The 21,729-nt window shown below is 41.5% G+C and overlaps 1 protein-coding gene across 1 annotated transcript in view; it reads left to right on the forward strand.

Annotated features, from left to right (window-relative positions):
- LOC111161130 (dynein axonemal heavy chain 9) overlaps nucleotides 1–21,729 on the forward strand; it is a 317,708-nt gene that overhangs the window by 58,421 nt on the left and 237,558 nt on the right. The window contains exons 18-19 of the mRNA XM_022524635.1: nucleotides 15,459–15,681; nucleotides 16,303–16,469. Coding sequence (XP_022380343.1) covers nucleotides 15,459–15,681; nucleotides 16,303–16,469 — 390 coding nt within the window. The remainder of the gene's footprint in view (nucleotides 1–15,458; nucleotides 15,682–16,302; nucleotides 16,470–21,729) is intronic.

Raw genomic sequence — 21,729 nt, forward strand, 5'->3', positions numbered from 1 at the left:
GGTAGAAACAGAGATGTCTCTGAGTGTAGCTGCTCCATGGTCCCTCCTCAAGGATGGGTCTGGCCTTCCAAGGACATGGAGGTGTGTTTCAAATTGTAGATCTTATTATTATTTATGTGTGTCCAGGCCAGCCAAGAGACTCAATGGGAAATGACTGCCATTGGAAAGGTAGTTGGTTATACTCAGATTCTAAGACGACAAGACACACTGTGTCCTATGGGGCCACACAGGGTGGCACTAGGGTCGATCAGGCAGAGGCAACGATGGGAAAACAGGGGCAGGAGCCTTTATTGTGCTTTCCATGGGAAAAAAGTCATCAAGATAGGGTCAGCAGGATGAGAATGGGCCCTTTTGAATGATCTCAGCAGGCTCTGGGATCAGAAGGCCACTGTCTAGTTTTTTGGTTCCTGGCCCTGGAGTGATTAAGGTAGGTATGTAGTGGTCTGGAGTGTGATAGCCAGATGGAGGAGGTGGTTGGAGACACAGATGGACTCCGGTTTGATTGGTTTGCATAGGAGAGGCATGCTCAACGGCAAATCACTTAGCTCCTCTAGGAACTGGTCTGCCAGGTCTGGGAGAGGAGGCAGTCCCTCTAGGGTGGGTAAGACCTCAGAGTACACGGCTGATACAGGATACAGTGATGGCAGTGGCCAGGTGCCTCAACCAGGTACGGCTTCATAGGATCTGCTGGTAGGGGTAATAGGATAAAGGCACAGAGTTCTTGTCCTCAATGCCTCCCAGTGCTGTCAGTGTATGGTCCATATTTGGCATTCCTCTGATCATGAAGAAAGTGGCTCATCTTTGTATGTTTGTGGTCAGTTTCATGCTTCCCCTTCTTTGCCCATATGGAGCTCTTGCCCACTTTTGTGCGGACTCTATTTTTTTATGTATGATAATTAGAATCTTTTCTTTTTGATATTTGATATATACTGGGTGTAATCCTATGCTAATTGTATATATTGCAAATCCAGTAGCCCTTTGAGTGGCCTGACTTCCCACCGCCTTTACAGTATGTTTGCCTCATCACATAGCCCAATGAGTTCCTCTTTTCTCTAACATCGCATCCTTTTGTCTTGTTACATAAATCCCTTTCACTCTGAGATCCTAGTTATGCTCTCCTATGCCCTTTCCTAAAAGGTTTGTGGTTTTATCTTTCTCATTCCATAGCTCCTTGTCTGCTGTTGCCTTGTATGACAAAGTCCTAATTGCTCTAGTTTTGTCCTAAATCTCAGTACCTAGCAGGGCAAGTCCCTGCCTTGTTCATTGTCATTAAGACTGTCTCCAGGATTCTTGGCTCTGGCTATTCTATGAAAATTGATAAAAATCCATTTGTAGGAGAAGAAATGTGTTGGGATTTTGATTATATTTGCAGTGACTATAGTTTGATTTGAGGACAATGGTTGTCCTTCTTCACAGAGTGTTCCTGCCCAAGAACACGTCATCTTTCCATTTCTGTATGCCTTTAATGTCTTTCAATGACATTTTGTAATCATTACCTTTAAAATAAGTCTCATGTCTTTAAGATTCATTCCTAGGTATTTTAATTTCGGGCTCCTGGTACAAACGATATTTTAAAAATCGTATTTTCTGTGGAAATGGAATTGATTTCTGTCTATTGATTTTGTATCAACCATCTCCGCTAAATTAACTTATTAATTGCGGTAAGTTAGCAGTGCACTCTTTTGGATTTGCTGTTAACATAGCCATCATCTACAAATTTATAATAGTTTTATTTCTTCCTTCTCAGTGTTTTTATTTTTAATGCATTTTATCACTATTTTTTTCTTGCCTCACTGGCTAGGACTTGAGGTTTATTGTTGAATAAAGCAATAATGACAGGTACCCTTATCTTGTCCGATCTTAAAGGGGAATGCTACAACATTTCACCACTAAGCATAACATTTGTTGTGAGGTTTTGTGTTGTGTTTTTTTTTTTAAGATTTTATATATTTATTTGAGAGAGAGAGAGAAAGCAAGCAGAGAAAGGAGCAGAAGGAGAGGGACAAGCAGAGTCCACCCTGAGCACGGAGCCCAGTGTGGGGCTCGACCCCATAACACTGAGATCATGACCTGAACCGAAATCCGAAGTTAGATGCTTAACCAACTGAGCCACCCAGGCGCCCCTTGCTATGAGTTTTTGTGGATTCTATTTATGGAATTAAAGAAATTCCTTTATTTATTTTTTTAAGTTTATTATTTTTTTTTTTAGTAATCTCCATACCCAATGTGGGGCTCGAACTCACAACCCCCAAGATCAAGAGTCACATGCTCTCCCAACTGAGCCAACCAGGGGCCCCTAAAGAAATTCCCTTCTATTCCTAATTTGTTAAGGGGATTTAACATAAACAGAGATAACATTTTATGAAGTGCTTTTTCTAACTCCATTAAGAGAATTCCAGTTTTCTTCCATCGAAATGTTAAAGTGGTGAATATACTGGTTTCTAGTATTAAGTCATCTGGGGTTTACTGAGAAAAGCCCAAAATCCCAACACAAAGTATTATCTTTTCCAATATATCCACTGATTGATTTTGTTTGCAAATATATTGGTTATTGTTGATGTGTGTCTGTTTGAGAGTGAGATTGGCCTTGACTTTTCCTTTCTCATACTTTCTCTCAACTTGCTCTGTGGTTTTGCTAGTTTCATAAAATGAGTTAGGAAGTAATCCTTCCTGTTTATTCTCTGGAAGAGTTAGTGTAAGATTAGAATTCTCTGATCCTTGAAGATTTGATTTAAATCTCCTATTGAACATCTGGGCTCGGTATTTTCTTTCTGATGAGATGTTTACCTATAATTTCTCTAACGGTTATAGGGATATTAAGGTTTCCTATTCCTTATTAAGTCACTGTTCTATAGGAATATAGCCAGTTCATGTAAATCTTTAAATTATTGTCATAACATTCATAATATTCTCTTAATCTGTTTACTCTCCCCAGAATCTATGATTATGTCCCTCTTCTCATTTCTATTCATTTCTACTTGCACTTTCTGACTACTTTGATTAATCTTGCCAGACATTTGCAAAGAGCTATCTTACAAACTTATTGATCCTCTTTATTATAATTTAATTTCTATTTCAAAAATTTATTCTTTTATGTTTATTATGTCCATCTGTTCCTTTGGATTTATTTTTTTCTTCTTGGATAAGTTAAAGTGAATACTTTGCTTCTTCACTTTGAGCCATTTTTGTTAATGTAACAATAACAATTCCTTTCTCAGTACAATTTACCTACATCTTACAACCTTAGTATGTGATATCTCCATTATAATATAGTTCTAAGTATTTTTAATATCCATGATGATTTGTTCATATATGTTTAATATTTCCAGGGGCATCTGGGCGGCTGAGTGGGTTAAGCATCTGCCTTTGGCTCAGGTCATGATCCCAGGGTTCTGGGATCGAACCTCACATCAGGCTGTCTGCACAGTGGGGAGCCTGCTTCTCCCTCTCCCACTTCCCCTGCTTGTGTTCCCTCTCTTGCTCTCTCTCTCTGTCAAATAAATAAATTAATTAAATCCTTTAAAAAAAAGGTATTTCCAAACATAGGGTTCTTCAAGTGATTTTATTTTTAAGATTTTAGCTTTAATTCCAGTGTAGTTAACAAACAGTGTTGTATTAGTTTCATGTGTACGATCGAGGGATTTGACAATTCTGTATATTAGTGTTCATCACAACAAGTGTGCTCTCTAATCCTCCTCTCCTGTTTCACCCAACCCCCACCCACCTCCTCTCTGGTGACCATCAATGTGTTCTCTCTAGTTAAGAGTCAGTTTCTTGTTTTGCCTCTTTGCTTTCCTTAGTTCATTTGTTTTGTTTCTTAAATTCCGCATATGAGTGAAATTTGTCTTTCTCTGATTGACCTGTTTTGCTTAGCATTATGTTACCTAGCTCCATATCCACGTTGTTGCAAATGGTGAGGTTTCATTCTTTTTTATGACTAATATTCCATTCTGTATATAGACCACATCTTCTTTATCCATTCGTCTGTCGATGGACACTGGGCTGCTTCCATAGTTTGGCTACTGTATATAATGTTGCCATAAATGTAGGGTGGCATATAGCCTTTCGAATTAGTATTTTGTATTTTGGGGGTAAATACCCAGTAGTGCAATTACTGGATCACAGGGTGGTTCTATTTTTGAGTGTTTGAGGAACCTCTGTACTGTTTTCTACAGTTTGCGTTCCTACCAACAATGTGAGGTTTCACCTTTCTCCACATTCTCACCAACACCTGTTGTTTCCTGTATTGTTGATTTTAGCCATCCCAACAAGTGAGGTGATGTTTCATTGTAGTTTTGATTGGTATTTCCCTGACGCTGAGTGATGCCTAGCACCTTTTCATATGTCTGTTGGCCATCTATATGTCTTCTCTGCAGAAATGTCTATTCATGTCTTCTGCCCATTGTTTTAAAATTTTTATTTATTTTTTAAATTTCTTTTCAGTGTTCCAGAATTCATTGTTTATGCACCACACCCAGTGCTCCATGTAATACGTGCCCTCCTTAATACCCACCACCAGGCTCACCCAATCTCCCACCCCTCCCCTCCAAAACCCATAGATTGTTTCTCAGAGTCCACAGTCTCTCATGGTTCGTCTCCCCCTCCAACTTCCCCCAACTCCATTCTCTTCTCCATCTCCCCATGTCCTCCATGTTACTCCTTATAGTCCACAAATAAGCGAAACCATATGATAATTGATTCTCTCTGCTTGACATATTTCACTCAGCATAATCTCCTCCAGTCCCGTCCATGTTGATACAAAAGTTGGGTATTCATCCTTTCTGATGGAGCATAATACTCCATAGTGTATATGGACCACATCTTCCTTATCCATTTGTCCGTTGAAGGGCATCCTGGTCTTTTCCACAGTTTGGCGACCGTGGCCATTGCTGCTATGAACATTGGGGTACAGATGGCCCTTCTTTCCATGACATCTGTATCTTTGGGGTAAATACCAGTAGTTCTTCTGCCTATTTTTTAATGGGATTATTTGTTTTGGGGGTATTGAGTTGTGCAAGTTCTTTGTGTATTTTAGATATGAACCCTTTGTGGGATATGTCCTTTGCAAATATCTTTTTCCATTCAATAGGTTGTCTTTTAGTTTTGTTGATTGTTCCCTTCTCTGTACAGAAGCTTTTTATTTTTATGTAGTCCAACAGTTGATGTTTGCTTTTGTTTTCTGTGGCTCAGGAGACATATCTAGAAAGATGTTGCTACGGCCAATGTCAGAGAAAGTACTGCTTATGCTCTCTTCTAGGATTTTTATGGTTTCAGGTCTCACATTTGGGTCTCCATTTTTAGTTTATTTTTGTGTGTTGGGTGGTCCAGTTTCATTCTTTTGCATAGAGCTTTTGCATAGAGCTGCCAGTTTTCCCAGTACCATTTGTTGAAGAGACTTTTCCCCATTGCATGTTCTTGCCTCTTTTGTCAAAGATTAATTGACCATATAATCTTGGGTGTGTTTTGAGACTTTCTATCCTGTTCCATTGACCTATTTGTCTGTTTTTGTGCCAGTACTATACTGTTTTGATTACTACAGCTTTGTATTATATTTTGAATCCTGGGATTGTGACACTTCCAGTTTTGTTTTGTTTTGTTTTTTTCTCCAGTTTTGTTTTTTGTTTTTTTCTTTTTTGTTTTGGCTTTATTTAGGTGCTTTTGTGGTTCCATACAAATTTGAGGATTATTTGTTCCAGTTCTGTGAAAAATGCAGATGGTGTTTTGATAGGGATTGCATTAAGTCTATAGATTGCTTTGGGTAGTATGGGCATTTTAACAATGTTTGTTCTTCCAATTCACGACCGTGTAATATCTTTCCATTTGTGTCATCTTCAATTTATTTCATTAGTGTTTTATAGTTTACAGAGTATCGGTTATTCACCCCCTTGGTTAAGTTTATTCCTCTCTTCCCCTATGATCCTCTGCCTTGTTTCTTAAATTCTACATATCAGTGAGATCATATGATAATCGTCTTTCTTTGATTGACTTATTTTGCTTAGCATTATACCCTCTAGTTCCATCCATGTCATTGAAAATAGCAAGATTTCATATTTTTTAATGGCTGTGTAATATTCCATCATATATATATCTCCCGTCTTCTTTATCCATTCATCTGTCAGTGGACATCTGGGCTCTGTCCATAGTTTGTCTATTGTGGATGTTGCTGCTATAAACCTTGGGGTGCAGCTGTAACCCTTCGGATCACTACATTTTTATCTTTAGGGTAAATACCAGTAGTGCAATTGCTGGGTCTAGGGTAGCTCTATTCTCAAATTTTTGAGGACCCTCCATTGTGTTTTCTAGAGTGGCTGCACCAGCTTGCATTCCCACCAATAGTGTAGGAGGGTTCTCCTTTCTCTGCATCCTCAACAACATCTGTCATTTCCTTAGTTGTTAATTTTAGCCATTCTGACTGGTGTGAGGTGGTATCTCATTGCGGTTTTGATTTGTATTTCCCTGATGCCGAGTGATGTGGAGCACTTTTTCATGTGTCTGTTGGCCATCTGGATGTCTTCTTTGCAGAAATGTCTGTTCATATCTTCTGCCCATTTCTCGATTGGATTATTTGTTCTTTGGGTGTTGAGTTTGATAAGTTCTTTATAGATATTGAATACTAGCCCTTTATCTGATGTCATTTACAGATATCTTCTCCCATTCTGTCAGTTGTCCTTTGGTTTTGTGGACTGTTTCCTTTGCTGTGCAAAAGCTTTTGATCTTGATGAAGTACCAGTAGTTCATTTTTGCCTTTGTTTCCCTTGCCTTTGGAAATGTGTCTAGAAAGAAGTTGCTGCAGCCAAGGTCAAAGAGGTTACTTATCCCTTCACTTTCAATGTGCATGTGTCTTTAGGTCTGAAATGAGTCCACTGGAAGCAGGATACAGATGGGTCTTGTCTTTTTATCCTTTCTGTCACTCTGTGCCTTTTGATTGGGGCATTTAGTCCTTTTATATGAAAGTAATTATTGATAGGTATGTATGTATTGCCATTTTGTTACTTGTTTTATGGAGGTTTTTTGGTAGTTTTCTTTTCTTTTCCTCTTCTCATGATAAGTGGGCTTTCCTTAATGATATACTTGGATTCCTTTCTCTTCGTTTTTTGCATATCTATTACTGATTTTTGATTTGTGGTTATCATTAGGTTTGTATGTAACATCATTTGCATATGGCAGTCTATATTAAGATGATGGTCACTTAATTATGAACCCAGTCTTTAATCCTCTCCCCTCCACATTTTAGGTATATAGTGTCATACTTCACATCCCTTTATTTTGTGAGTCCCTAGACTGATTTTTACAGATACACTTACTATTGCTGTGTCTGTGCTTCCTACTTTCTTAGTCTTTCTTTTTTTTTTTTTAAAGATTTTATTTATTTATTTGACAGAGAGAGATCACAAGTAGACAGAGAGGCAGGCAGAGAGAGAGAGAGAGAGAGGGAAGCAGGCTCCCTGCTGAGCAGAGAGCCCGATGCGGGACTCGATCCCAGGACCCTGAGATCATGACCTGAGCCGAAGGCAGCGGCTCAACCCACTGAGCCACCCAGACGCCCCTTTCTTAGTCTTTCTTATGGTCTTTCCTTTCCACTCAGAGTCCCCTTTACCATTTCTTGCAGGGCCAGTTTAGTGGTCTTGAATTCCTTTAAATGTTTGGTTTTTTTTTTAGAAACTCTTTCTTTCTCCTTCTATTCTGAACGTCAGCCTGGCTGAATAGAGTATTCTTGCCTGAAGATTTTTTCCTTTCAGCACTTTAAGGGCATCATTCTACTCCCTTCTGGCCTGCAAAGTTTCTGCAGAAAAATCCACTCGTAGCCTTATGAGGTTTCCCTTGTATGTAACTGCTTTCTTTTATCTTGCTGCCTTTAAAATTCTCTCTTTATCACTACTTTTTGCTATGTGTCTTGATGTGAACTTCCTTGGGTTGATTTTGTTGGCAGATCTCTGTGCCTCCTGGATCTGGATTGCTGTTTCCTTCCCCAGATTGGAGTATGCTGGCCACTCTAGGGGCTGCTTGCACACTGCCAGGCCTGTGGCATTACCTTGTATGGCCATGCCCAAGAGCATATTAGAGAGAGCAATAGTCAAAGCACAGCATGGTGGGGGTCGTGCATTGGGGCAGCCCTGCTAGAAAGTTTTACACCCTGCCTTTCCTCTGTGGGAGAGGCTCTGCAGTGCCTATACTGAGGTGGGCTGTCCGGAGGGAGGGATTGTGGGAGGTACAGCATGGGGGTGGGGCAGCCATGCTAGCACATTAAGTAGTGAGTCTGCAGGTGCCCATGTGTTTATGCTGGGGGACAGGAGAGGGAAATGGCACCTGCCAGTTCCTTTATTCCTGGATGAGTTCCCCAGAAATTTCTGTGTCTCTAGTACATGCTCTGAGATTAATACATAACTCTCCTTCCTGTATGCCCCAGGAATCTTTCAAAGAGCTGCTTCTCTGCTCTATCTCCATGGGCTTTTTTTTGTGTGTGTGCTGTCTCTTTAAGGGCAGGGATTCAGTTACCCCTTGGCTGCCCTGCTCTCCCAGAGCCAAGCCTACAGATTTTTTAAAATTCCAGGTTTTGAGTCCCACTGGTTATAAGAACTTACTAACATTCAACCCCTCTGGTTTTCAAAGACAAATGTTATGGGGATTCACTTTCCCATGTGGACTCCCTGAGTCCTTCTCTGTGCCCCCAGATGCCTCCCTCCCAAGGCTGCTTGGGCAAGTTGATTTAGTTCTGACCTTGTCTCCACCCTTCCTGCCCTCTTTGATGTGGCCTCTTCTCTACATTTAATTGTGGGGTTTATTCTGCCAGTCTTCAGGTGGTTTCTGATGCGAGTGTTATCTAGTTCTATCCATGGGATGAGGTGAGCCTAAGGGTTCTCCTACTCTGCCATCTTCCTGGGACGTCCTTCCAGTTATATTTTGTTATGGATTTTTAACAATTGCATTGTGGTCAGAGAAGGTGATATAGATAATAAGCTTCTGAAATTTATTGAAGTTTGCTTTAACTCTACATTATGGTCAATTTTTATAAATGTTCTGTGCACATTTGAAGAGAATGTGTAATTCTGTAACTGCTGGGGAGGGGGGAATGCTCTGTGTAGGACTATTTGATCAAACTTGTTAGTTGTTTTATTCAAATCCACTATATCCTCACTGACTTTTTTTTTTTTTTTTTGGTCTGCTTAGTTGATTAATTAGTGAAATAGTTGTAAAAATCTTCCACTCTGGGGCACCTTGGTAGCTCAATCACTTAAGTGTCTGACTCTTGATCTCAGCTCAGGTCTTGATCTCAGGGTCATGAGTTCAAGTCCTATGTTGGGCTCCATGCTAGGTGTAGAGCCTACTTAAAATAAAAAACTTAAAAAAAAAAACAAAACCTTGCACTTTGATGGTAGGTTGTCAATTTCACCTTGTAATGCTGTCCCTTTTTACGTCATGTATTTTAAGATTATGTTCTACAAGCATACAGAGTTTGACTTTTTATATCTTCCTGGAAAATTAGAACTTTCAGCCACACTTAAAAATCTTCTTTATTACTAGCTATATTTCTTATATTAAAGTTTGTTTTCTTTTATATTAATGTAACAAAACCAATTTCCTTTGTATGATATTAGCTTGGTGTCTCTCATTTTGTCCTTTGGCTTTTAATCTTACTGTGCCTTTATATTAGGGGAGTTTTTCTAATAATCGGCATAGAACTGAATGTTTTATTCACCTTAATGTGTATTTTTTAACTGGAAGATTTTGTTCATTAATATCTATTCTGCTACCATTTTATTATATGCTTTCGATTTTTTTTTCTTCCTTTTCTTGCTTCCTTTGGGTTGAATTTGGCTTTTTGTGTTCTTTTTTTAATATTTTATTTATTTATTTGACAGAGACACAGTGAGAGAGAAACAGAAGCAGGGGGAATAGGAGAGGGAGAAGCAGGCATCCCACTGAGCAGGAAGCCCGATGTGGGGCTTGATCCCAGGACTTTGGGATCATGACCTGAGCCAGGGGCAGACACTTAATGACTGAGCCACCTAGGCGCCTAATTTGTTTTTGTTTAATTCCATTTTCTTCCCTTCTGCTAATTTGGATGTTACATCATCCATGTCTACTATTCTAATGGTTACCATAGCTATTTTAATAAGCATCCTTAAAAGGAATAAATTTGTCAGTTTTGTTACTCTCCTCATAATCAGTATAAAGAGTTTAGAATAGTTTGATCTCAACTGTTTATACATCAAATGATATTCTCATTCACAGTGATTTCAGTTGTTCTCTATTATTTATTCAAATACTACAAATTCCACTTTATTTTATATACTCAATGTTTATTGAAATTTATTTAAAATCAATTAAATTTATCAAATGTTTGCCCAATGCCTCTTTCTATATTACAGGATAGTTCCCTAAGTTATGACCATCAGAAGTTCCATTAGTTTAAGAGTCTACTGGTGAAACTCTTTGTTTCTTTCTCTAAAAGTCATGTATTTTTCCCTTGTACTTGAAAAAAAATGATTTTATAGAAGAGAGAATTCTAGGAGAACAGCTGTTTTCTGTGAGTTTATTGAACGCATTATTCCTCTGTCTCTTGGCTGCCATTTTTTCTTCTTAGCAGTCAGCCATCACTCTGGGGTTGAGGGGGATTTTTGTTTTTTGGTTTGGTTTGGTCGAAATCTGTCTTTGCTCTGAAGCTAATCAGCTAATTTTAACCTTTTTATTTCCCCTTTGGTGAAGGTATCCATATGAAGTATCTTAAGGTTTTCTTTCTTTTTTTTTTTTAAGATTTTTTTAAAATTTATTTATTTGACAGAGAGATCACAAGTAGGCAGAGAGGCAGGCAGAGAGAGAGGAGGAAGCAGGCCCCCTGCCGAGCAGAGAGCCCGATGTGGGGCTCAATCCCAGGACCCCAGGATCATGACCTGAGCTGAAGGCAGAGGCTTTGACCCACTGAGCCACCCAGGCAACCCAAGGTTTTCTTTTCTTTTTTTTTTTTTTTTTTTTAAGATTTTATTTCTTTGAGGGAGAGAGAGCACACGAACAGCAGAGGGGCAGAGGGAGAGGGAGAAGCATACTCTCAGCTGAGCAGGGAGCCTGACATGGAGCTGGATCCCAGAATCTCAGGATCTTTGGCTAATGACCAAGCCAAAAGCAGACAGTTCACCGACTGAACCACCCAGGCACTCCCTTGAGGGTTTCTTTATATTAATTCCACCTGGAATTTGTTGGGATTTCTTGAACTCATGTTGTCTTTCAGCAGTTCAAGAAAATTCTCAGCCAGGATCTCAGAGATTGCTTCTTGCCCATTCTGTCAGTTTCTTCTGAGCTCTTAGGAAACTTACATGAGATGTTTTTTTACCATCATCCACATATTTTAACAGATTTTCAGAGTTTACAGCTGTCTGTCTGCACTGCAGTTTAGATAACTTTTCCACTTTTATCACACAGCTGTCTGATTTGCTCAGCTTTGTTTAAATCTCCTGTTTAATCCATTCATTGGGCTTCAAGCTTTAATGAATACATTCTAGTTTTAGACCTTCTATTTGGTTATTTTATTTATTTTTTTAAGACTTTATTTATTTGAGGGGTGCCTGGGTGGCTCAGTGGGTTAAAGCCTCTGCTTTTGGCTCAGGTCGTGATCCCAGTGTCCTGGGATGGAGCCCCATGTCAGGCTCTCTGCTCGGCAGGGAGCTTGCTTCCCTTCCTCTCTCTCTGCCTGCCTCTCTTCCTACCTGTGATCTCTCTCTGTCAAATAAATAAATAAAATCTTAAAAAAAAAAAGAAAAAAAGAAATAAACTGTCTTTAAAAAAAAAAAAGACTATTTATTTGAGAGAGAGTGAGAGAGCATAGGTTGGGGGGGCAGCATAGAGGGAGAAGAAGCAGGCTCCCTGCCAAGCCAGGAGCCTGAAGCAGGACTCAATTCCTGGACCTGAGATCATGACCCAAGCCAAAGGCAGATGCTTAACCAACAGAGCCACCCAGGTGCCCTGTTTGGTTATTTTATAATTTTGTGTGTTCATTTTTGTATTCTCTTGTTCTTTACTTAAATATTGAGGCTTCTCCTTTATTTACTCATTTTTTAAGTCTTAGAACGTGTTCCATTAGAGGATGATCTTAAGACAACTTGTGATTTGTCAATTTAAAAATGTTTTGTTTCTACATGCCATAGATTAAAGGTAATGTAAAGAACTACCAAAAAGTATTAGCTTCCTTGTCCTGGAATTGCCCATCAGCGTAGCACAGTGGGATCATTTTTGAATTGCTAAAACATATTTATTAAAGGCTTTTGCTATGCTTTTCTTCACAAAGTAATGCCATCACAACCCATAATTTTCAGTAAGTTTTGTCACTTCTCGTCTCGGAATCTACCTTCTCAGAAAGCAAAGATCTGTGCAGGATCACAGATTCTGAGTATATTTGGAGAGCCTCTGAAATTGCCTCTCTTCCTGACTCAGGCAATGCTGATTTTATATTTCAACTTAAAGTTGGGTCAGGGGCAGTGGCTGAGACCTACTGAGACTGTAAGAGCTTACTTAACCTTCTGAAGGGTGATTCCTAAAAAGAGCGTTTCTGTCTTGACTAATACATTGTGCTCAGAGGTTAAAGTTATTTTTCTCATTCAGTCTTGAATTGGTATCTGAGAAACCATAGGGAAGGCACTTTTTCCTGCCGCCTGGGTCACAAACAATTGACAAGGCACTTAAACAGGAACTCTTGTTTTAAAAAAAAAAATATGAAATATTGCTATTTCAGATTCTGAATTCTGACATTTGAAATCTTTGCAGGTTTCATTTCACTACTTCTGCTGGCTCCTACTCATGGTGATTTTTTCCCTTGTGTATCTTGTGACTTTTGAGGGTAAACATCACGTTCCTTGGAATCAGTGAACATCTGTGGGAATCCTTTGAGGACTGGAGTGTAGTCTGCATTCCTCCATTTGTGTCTGCCTGTCATCGAAGGATTCTTCCATCCCTAGACCACCTGCATTTCAACGTGTAGTGGTCCACCTGCTTCCCAGGCTAAGGCAGGAAGTTTCCATACTTGCCCTTTCCGTGCAGTGGATTTACTTCTTGTTTGCCCTTATGGTGTCGTAACTTCACATGCAGCTTCCTACCAGCCCCCTCACCTCGTGTGGGCGCCAGGCTGAGTCACCGATTCCCCACATCCCACGAGCAATCAAAATAGCAGCTTACTGTGTCTGGGGTTCAGTAGAAACCATCACAGAAGGACCACTTTGACCCCTGCTTAGTGCTTGGCTCAGCCTCCCAAAGTCCCTTAATTTTGTGCCACTTTAGTGACACATTTTTAAATGACGTTGAAGTATATGTTTAAGCATTTTCATGGGCTCAGTGGAAGGGTTATTTATGCATATTATTGTGTGTGTCATACAGCTAGACACAGACGTCTCCAGCTTCTACTCTGAATTACTCCGCAATTAGCCTTTTCCTAGACTACTCCACCAAAACCACTCTCATTGAGATCGCCAGCATTAGTCATGTGGCTGAATCCTGTGATCATCATCTTCATCTTCCTCATACCCCTCAGCAGGATTTGGTGTGGCTGATTATTCCATCTTTCCCCAAAAGCTTCTCCCTGTGGCTTTCAGGATACCTCACCTTTTGTGGTTTTGCTTCTGTCTCACTGGACCCGTCTTTTTGGTCTCTGGTCTCTTTGGCTGGGCTCATCTCTTCTAGATATTAGCATTCCTGAAACCTCGATTCTGAACTTGCTATCTATATTCCTAGTCCAGGTGATCTCTAACCCAACGCTGAGAATGATCCATGTGCCAGTAACTACCCGATTTGTGTTTTTAGCCTCATCTCTCTGGAACTCGAGACTTCCATTTAGCTGACTGACAGATACCTCCCCTAGGTGTCTAGTGTTTGTGAGGCATCCCACATGTAATATATTTTAAACTTATCCTTCTTCCACCTTCTCCCTCCAAAAAACCCAGTCTTCCTCAGTTCTTCCCATATCTTTACATGGCATTGTCATTGACCCCATTGCCAGGAGTTAATGATTCCTCTCATCCCTTCACCTCTCTCCCCAATCCATTAATGGGTCTTATAGTGTTTACCTGTGAAATTATCTTGAACCTGACCACTCCTCATGTCCACCTTCCAGGCCAAAGTCCTCGTCATCATCATCTTCTGTCACCTGGACAACCATTTGAGTCTCCAAATGGCCCTCCTGGTTTCCATTCTTGTCTCCCTACTTCCAATGCTGCCACCATCATCATCACCTCCTCCAGCTAGAGATCTTTTGAAAATATGTCAAATCATGCCATTCTCCTATTCAGGATGCTCATGCTTATAATAAAATCTGGACTCCTTACCCTGGCAAACAAGATCCTTTGGTGTCTACCCCCTGTTGATTCTCTCACCTCCCCCCTTCTCTATGTTTCCCCCTGTTCCTCTTATGCTTCTGCCTGCTGACCTTTTCCCTTTCCTCAAATGCATCAGACTGAATCCAGGCTCAGTGCCTTTATTCGTGCTGTTCCCTGTACCTCAGAAGCTCTTCTTCCATTTCTTTCTGTGGCTCACTCCTTCTCATAATTTCCATTCCTGTTCAAATACCACCTCAGCAGAAATGCCTTCACTGGCCACTCCACAGAAAATAGAACTATCCATAGTCTCCATCCCCTTACAGCATTCAACACCATGTGAAACTATACAACTTATTTCATTGATTTGTTTCCTATGTATTTTTCCCATTAGAATGTATACTTCACGTGCACGGAGCCTTTGCTTCTCTCATTTGTCATTCTCTCCTCAGAACCTGGAAGCATGGTTGGGCTCAAATATAGGATAGATCTCATTTTATGTAATAGATGCTCAATAAATATTTTTGAAATAAAAACTGTTGCTTCACTCCCACAGTAACAAGTGAGGCAAATGATTTCCCAATCATAGAGGTGAGGAGACTGAGAGGCAGAGATATTAAGTGAGCTGGCCTTGGTTATACCTCTAGTAAGTGTCCAAATTAAACCCAAGTGTGGTATGACTTTAGAGACCATAATATTTTTTTTTATTTTCAATTTTTTGAAATTTTTTTCTGAAGTTCGCTTTGAAATAACATCACATACCAAAAGAAGTTGCAAAAACAGTACAGAGTTCCCTTGTACCCTCACAGAGCTTTCTCAAATGATACCATCTTGTTTAACTATAATGCAGTTATCGAAACCAGAAAGCTAATACTGGTGGAGAGCTAGTAACTAATCAACAGATCTTATTCACATTTCACCAGTTTGTCCCACTAACGTGTCCTGTCTCCTGAGTCTCCTCCAGCATGGAGGTCTCTGTCTTTCGCCACCGTGACCCTTCCAAAGAGGACCATATTCTCAGCATCAGGGTCTAATCTACACAAAGTGCTAGACTTGTGGGAAGTTTTCCCCAGTGACAGCTGTTATTTTGGGGGGAAATAAATAAATCTTTCTTTTGAGGAGCAGAAGGGAAATGCTTCTTCCCATTCTCTTTGTTTTGCTTAGCTTGGCCGCCCTTGAAGTGTTTATCAAGAATAGTGAGAGCGGCATGCTCAAGAAAGTTGAAAAAGGGGATTTCAAAGGACTGGTTGAGGTTATGGGACACCTTATGGCTGTGAAAGAACGACAGGGCAGCACCAATGAGATGTTCGAGCCCTTAAAGCAGACTATTGAATTGCTGAAGACCTATGAACAGGAATTGCCGGAACTGGTGTTTAAGCAGCTAGAGGTCAGTACAAAGGGTGTTTTCCGAATAAAAGAAAGAGAGGGAAATTTTCTGACCTTCAGAGTGGGGTGAGGTGGGTTGAGGTAAATGAGAAATGGGGCTTGGTAAGGACCCAAGGCTCATGTTTTGGAACTATCTGTGTGACGGGTGTGTGCTCTCTAGCACACTCTGGAAACTCCTCAAATATGAGGCAGCACAATGCTGGAAAGAGATGGGAGAATTGATGTGAATGAAGTGTTCTGGTTTTTTGGGGGGTGGTTGCGGGGGATGAGCCAAGTTTTGATTCAGAGAAAGAAAAGCAAGTCTGAGAAAAGTTAAGATGGACTAAGGAGATGTGAAGCATGAAAGAAAATCGTCAATTGCTCTGAGAAAATACAGAAAACAGCACAGGTTGCCCGGGTAGCAGTGGAGGGCAAGAAGGGTATGGAGGAGTCAGAAGGAGGGGATAGCCAGGCAGGCAGGCGACCAGGGAGAGATGGGTCAGGGGAAGGGACCCCATGACACCATGACATCATAGCATGGCGTTGTGGGTGACCCAAAGACATCTGGGTGCCATCCAGCGTCAGATCTGCGGACAAGGGGGAGCACGACGTGGGTCTGACCACATCGAGGTCATCTTCGCAGGAGCTGCCTGAGAAGTGGAACAATGTGAAAAAGATGGCCGTCACCGTGAGGCAGCAAGTGGCACCACTACAAGCAAACCAAGTGGCCCTCCTCCGCCAGAGGTGCTCAGCCTTTGACCTTGAACAACAGGAGTTTTGGGAGCAATTCCGCAGGGAAGCCCCCTTCAGGTATGCACCCGCTCCTTCCTTTTTCAACATGGCTGTCTTTGGGTAACTGAGGGTCTTTCAGTTGAGTTCTTGAATTCTCTTAGCGGATAAAGACACTTGGGTCTTGGTTAGAATGTGGCACTGAGTGGGCAGAGTCCCATCATGGCCTGGATGAGACGACCAAAGGTTGCACAAAACCATGCCTTTAAAACAAAAATCTAGAAACTCTGTGTCTTCAGGTTTGTCAAAGGACTGTATGTGATCAAAACATGAGGTTTTTGACAAAGCCATTTGTATTCTAAATTCTCACAGACTCGTGTTCTTTTGGTTTAAAAAGTGGCTGGTAGAATTGGAAAATAGTTCTGGAAGGCACTTTGGAAGCCTAGGGGAAGGATATGAGGTGATGGAGTTCTTTCTGTCTCGGCTTAGTACTGCTCAGACCCGTCCCCACTTGTGAGAAGGGGTCTTTACTTAAGACAACAATAGGACCAGGCAGCGTCATTCAGGTGGGTCCACACTGCACACACACAGACACAGACAAGTTTAGTTCAAATCCTCCCTCAGTGGAGAAGTAAGTGTCCCAGGGGTCTGTGCTTGGTCTGCTGCTCAATGCAGGGGCTCCAACCAGAACAAGCTGGTTCTCAGTGTCGTGTGTCTGCTGATATAGGTTGTTGATAGAGTGAAAGAACTAATTTTTACGAGTGTATAACATAGTATCTGGCACGAGAATGACCAACCATACCTAGGTTTTCCCTTGGTGGCTCTGGTTTTAGTGCTGAAAGTCACACTTCCAGGGAAGTCCCTCTGTTTCAGACAAATTGGACTGGTCGGTCCCCCACCATGGCAGACAGGAAGGACCTACGTGTTTTTGTTATTCACTCACCAACACTTATTAAGCAGCTCCTATCTCCCAATTACTTGGGGCTAGAGAGAACAACAGGAGTGCATTAAGAGGCAGGCAGGACAGAGGGTCAACTCTGCATGAGACTAACATGTATCCTTCACGAGACTAAGGCAGTGTCCCACCATGTTGGCTGCACGTCACAATCACCTGGGGAGCCTCTAAAATTGCCCATGTCCAGTCTGTCTAGCAGACCAACTGAATCAGATTCTCTGGGGCCAAGACCTGGCATCAGTAGTTTGTAAAGCCCCTCGGGTGATTCCAGTGTGCGGCCGAGTTTAAGACTTGCTGCCCTAGTGGGAGGTCACTGGTTCCCTTTCAAGCCATCACTCCAGGGCATGTAATTCCAAATGAGATCTGGATCCCTCCAGAATAACGCCTTCGGAGCTGTGCCCTTATTCCAAGGAAATATCTATTGCTCTACCTATTGGCAAAACTCCTTCTGGGACCATTCTTTCAATGTCTGAGACCTATTCTTTGGACTCTCCTTTGGAAGCACAATGGAATTTTTGAAATTCAACACCGATCATGCAGCAGCAAAGCTGGTGAGGGAGGTGGGTTATCAAGCTGAGTAAGTACCGCTCAGTGGTAACAATCCACCAACGGCAACAGCCGTGAAAGCAATGACATGAATATCTTTGCATCAACTGTCCCTTAAAATTTTTTTTCAAAAAAGGAACTCCACAGATATTTGGGGAAATAGATTCCCAGAGGGTCTTCTGATACCTGCTTGAAAGTAAACAACGCCCATTTGCTGGTGTGATTTTGTGTGTCTGTTGGAAACGTGTATCCCTCCTTCATAGTTATATCCTGTGTCTGTATTGATCAGCTGGTGGTGTTTTTCTTGAATGTGATAGCTGCGTTGTTCTTTTCTTTCTTAGCACTTGTATCTGCTGGCTGGGAGGATACTGCTTCTCTTAGCTGGGTTTTCCAAGCTCACATCTGTTAATTTGACATGCAGATGAATTTTTGCAAGAGAATACTTTGAAAAGAACTGCTCACAGCAGCGTGGAAAGGCAAACATTACCTCAATCGTGATGTGTTTCTCTTCTTGTCAAGAAAACATCAGGGCTAGAGCAGAATTGTGGATTTAGTGCTGAAGGGAGTCTTAGTGGGCATCAACTCCTGCCTCGTTTTGTTCCTTAGCTTGGTGTTATGTGAATGTGTGTGCTTGACATTGGAAGGCACTGTTTGTGGCCAAGGATTTTAAATCAGGTTCCTTCCCTTTTAGATCATTTATGAATATCTAAAATGCAGCCCCTGGTGCATTCCTCTGTGAGTGCAAGTTCCTGTCCCTGATTAGACTTCAGATCTAGCTCATGCTGATCTTGGCTTTGAGGAGGAAGAAGAAAGTGAGTGTCTCATTAGGATCTTGCAGCCTGTCAGATGCTGGGTGATGTCTGGTCAGTTGGGTTGAGGTTCTTTGTGTTCAAGTGTGACTTCCTTCTGTAGTTGGTAAGTCTGAGCTGTATCAGCATATTCCTAGCTGAACTCCCTCACTTCGAAGTAATTGGCTAAATCATCACCCTCAGTTTCAGAGACTTTCCACACCTCTTAAAGTTGGAGGTGAGTTTCCCCCTTTGAGTGAAAGGAACGTTCCACACTCCTAGTGGCCTTCTCTGGTTTGGTGTTCCTGACCTTGAGTGCAGTCTTCTTGACCTTAAGGAATGATGCCATGACATCCAGTCATCATACCCACATCGAGACCAAGGTTACCCAGCAGTTTCTTAGTCAAAGCACTTGATCTTAATGAGGTCCAACTCAGTGGAGACCATTAATATTTTCAACTGGCTACCAGATTCTGTGAACGGTTGAGAGAGCTTTCTTGAAGACGCTCTCCCTTTGGGTACTATCCTGGATGACAGCTAGAGAAAGCAAAGCTCTCCAGATAGCCCAGTACAGTGGACAGGAGGAAAGAAGGGCCTCTGTCTTGCTTGCATAGCATCTGTTGTCTCTTCAATAGCAGAGTAAAGAGAGGGCAGAATTAGTCACCAAATCTTACATGGACATATCAGTGTCCTAAGACATGTCATTAGTTCAGCTTGACCCTGTTCTTCCAGTTAATCTGACTTACCTGATTGAGGCTTCCATAGAACACAAGAGGTTGTTGTCTCAGCAATGGAGTTGGCAAAATACGATGTAAGTATTGGGATTTTAAGGTAATACATATTTCCTGACCTCAGGGACAATTTCAGACACAAGTACTCAGACATGTTCATAGGGTGGCCAACTGGAACCTCCCCTGAGGTGGCCGTCCACACCCCCTGTAGAAGATGGTCCTTGAGCCAATGTGAAAATGCAGATTAGCCATTTAGAAAAAGACGAGTGGGAGGGAAGGGTATTCTGGGCAAAGGCACAGAAGGGTGAGAATGTAAGAAACAGTAAGAAAACTGCAGGACATGGAAGTGAGAATGAAGAGCTCCACACAACCACGTTTTGACCATGATTAACCGCTGAGGAGTCTAAGCATGAGGACAACACAGTATAAACAGCACTATCCCCTGGCTGCAGGGAACGGGATGGAGTGAGACTGACCCAAGGTCAAGTGCTCCATGGGACAGTGATGGCAGCAGCCTGGGTGAGAAGCAATAGCCCTAGACTGAAGTCATGGCCATGACAATGGAGGCAGAACAGATCTGGAAGGGATTTAGGAAGGGAATTAGCAGGATTGATCGAGTATAGGAGATGAGCAGGTAGACCAGCACCATTCTCTGTCTTCCATCCTGGACCAGTAAGGGGAAGGCAGCACTCCTCTGCTTACCGACACAGGGCCACTGAATGGAAAGAACTGGAAGATCACATGTTCAGGTCGGGGGAGGGGAGTTTTAGGATGCATGTGTCATCATGGAATGCCCAGGTATGGTTCTGAGGTCAACGTGTCCCACCTGGTGGCTTCCCAAGAATTAATTCTGTTTTCACATTCCTCCCTCTGCCTCTCTCCATACCTCTGTCGAGGTCAGGCCTAAGTCAATGGTTTTTCTGCAGTCATACACATGAGCACCAAATAGCCATTTCTCTCCATTCTATTCATCCCAACTTTCCAGACATTTCTCTTTTAGATTAAAATACTTTTGCATTATTATTTCAATTTTAAAGACTTACTACACCCCCTTCCCTCCAATTGCTTTCTTGTTCTTATACTGTATTGTTCCCCTAGGGTCTGGAGAACTACTTTCATTTTATTAGGCACATTAATCAGCTCTGTGGATATCCTCACAATGTGCACTAGAGTTTTGAAATGGGAAGAGGGTTACCTGCCCTTATATCTAGGGATTCTTTTTGTTATTTAGGTCAAATTAACTTTTATGTGTGCACAGGAAATGACTGTCCATAAATTTAAACTGTAAACAAAAATTACACCAAGAAGTAGATGAAGTTTGAAATAGATTTGACAAAGGATCACTTCTTCCAGATACTCGAGGAGTCGATAGTGATTTAAGGGTGTTTGCATGTGCTAAGGAAAGAATGGTGAGAAAGACCATTTATTTTCTCCTGTGTACCCGAACACTTTAGGAGCTCACAGCTTACCTAACAAGTTATTTCTGAATTATGCCCCATTAATAAGGTAAACAGTGTGGACTTTTAGAGTTTCTCTGGCAGATCTTCTACAGCAAGAGGTGAAATTCACTTTGCAAGTCACTTTGGTCAAGATAAAAAATAGAACCTATGCACCCTGACAGTTAGTCTTTGGAAATGAAGACCAAGCAGAAGGGTCACTCATGCATGGTGAGCTTTCCTGCTGGACCACTTGCCACGAAGATGAGTGGAAGGCTTAGGGTTAGGTTTCCTTCTGGTCACTTTCCTTCTGGTTCTTTTTCCACTGCTCTCCCGGGGGAGAAGGTGCCTTGCTTATATAGATGAAGGACCCTCCTTCAGCTCTGAGTATTTCAACCTCCTGTTCTGTTCTGGAAATCTCTGGAGCTGGAGAATAGCAAAGACATGCCATGATGTCAGTCTCATTCTCTTAAGATGTAAATGCACAACTGTAGCACACCAGCCAATAACTATTTAGGTGGAACAAGCAGAATCAAACCTAGCAAGCATCAAAGTTAATCTGACACTAATTTAATGGTATGCATAACTGTTATTGTGTTGCATGGTAATTAGGCTTAAGTGGCAAGCAGTTCAGGTAAATGACTTTAATTAGGATTACTTTCCATCCATCAAGTCAAATATTTCCAAAGACACTGAGACAAGAGGCAGTTCAAGAATAGGACTTTGTATGTCCTCCTCCCTTCCACACCTCACTACCCAACCAACATACACGTACATACGTTACACACACACACACACACACACACACACACACACACACACACACACACACACACATATATGCATGCACCTTAGACCGGAGGACATGACCAACTCTCCAGCCAC

The sequence above is a fragment of the Enhydra lutris genome, unplaced genomic scaffold, assembly GCF_002288905.1.
Source record: "Enhydra lutris kenyoni isolate GAN:26980312 unplaced genomic scaffold, ASM228890v2 scaffoldscaffold82, whole genome shotgun sequence".
NCBI classification, from domain to species: domain Eukaryota; kingdom Metazoa; phylum Chordata; class Mammalia; order Carnivora; family Mustelidae; genus Enhydra; species Enhydra lutris.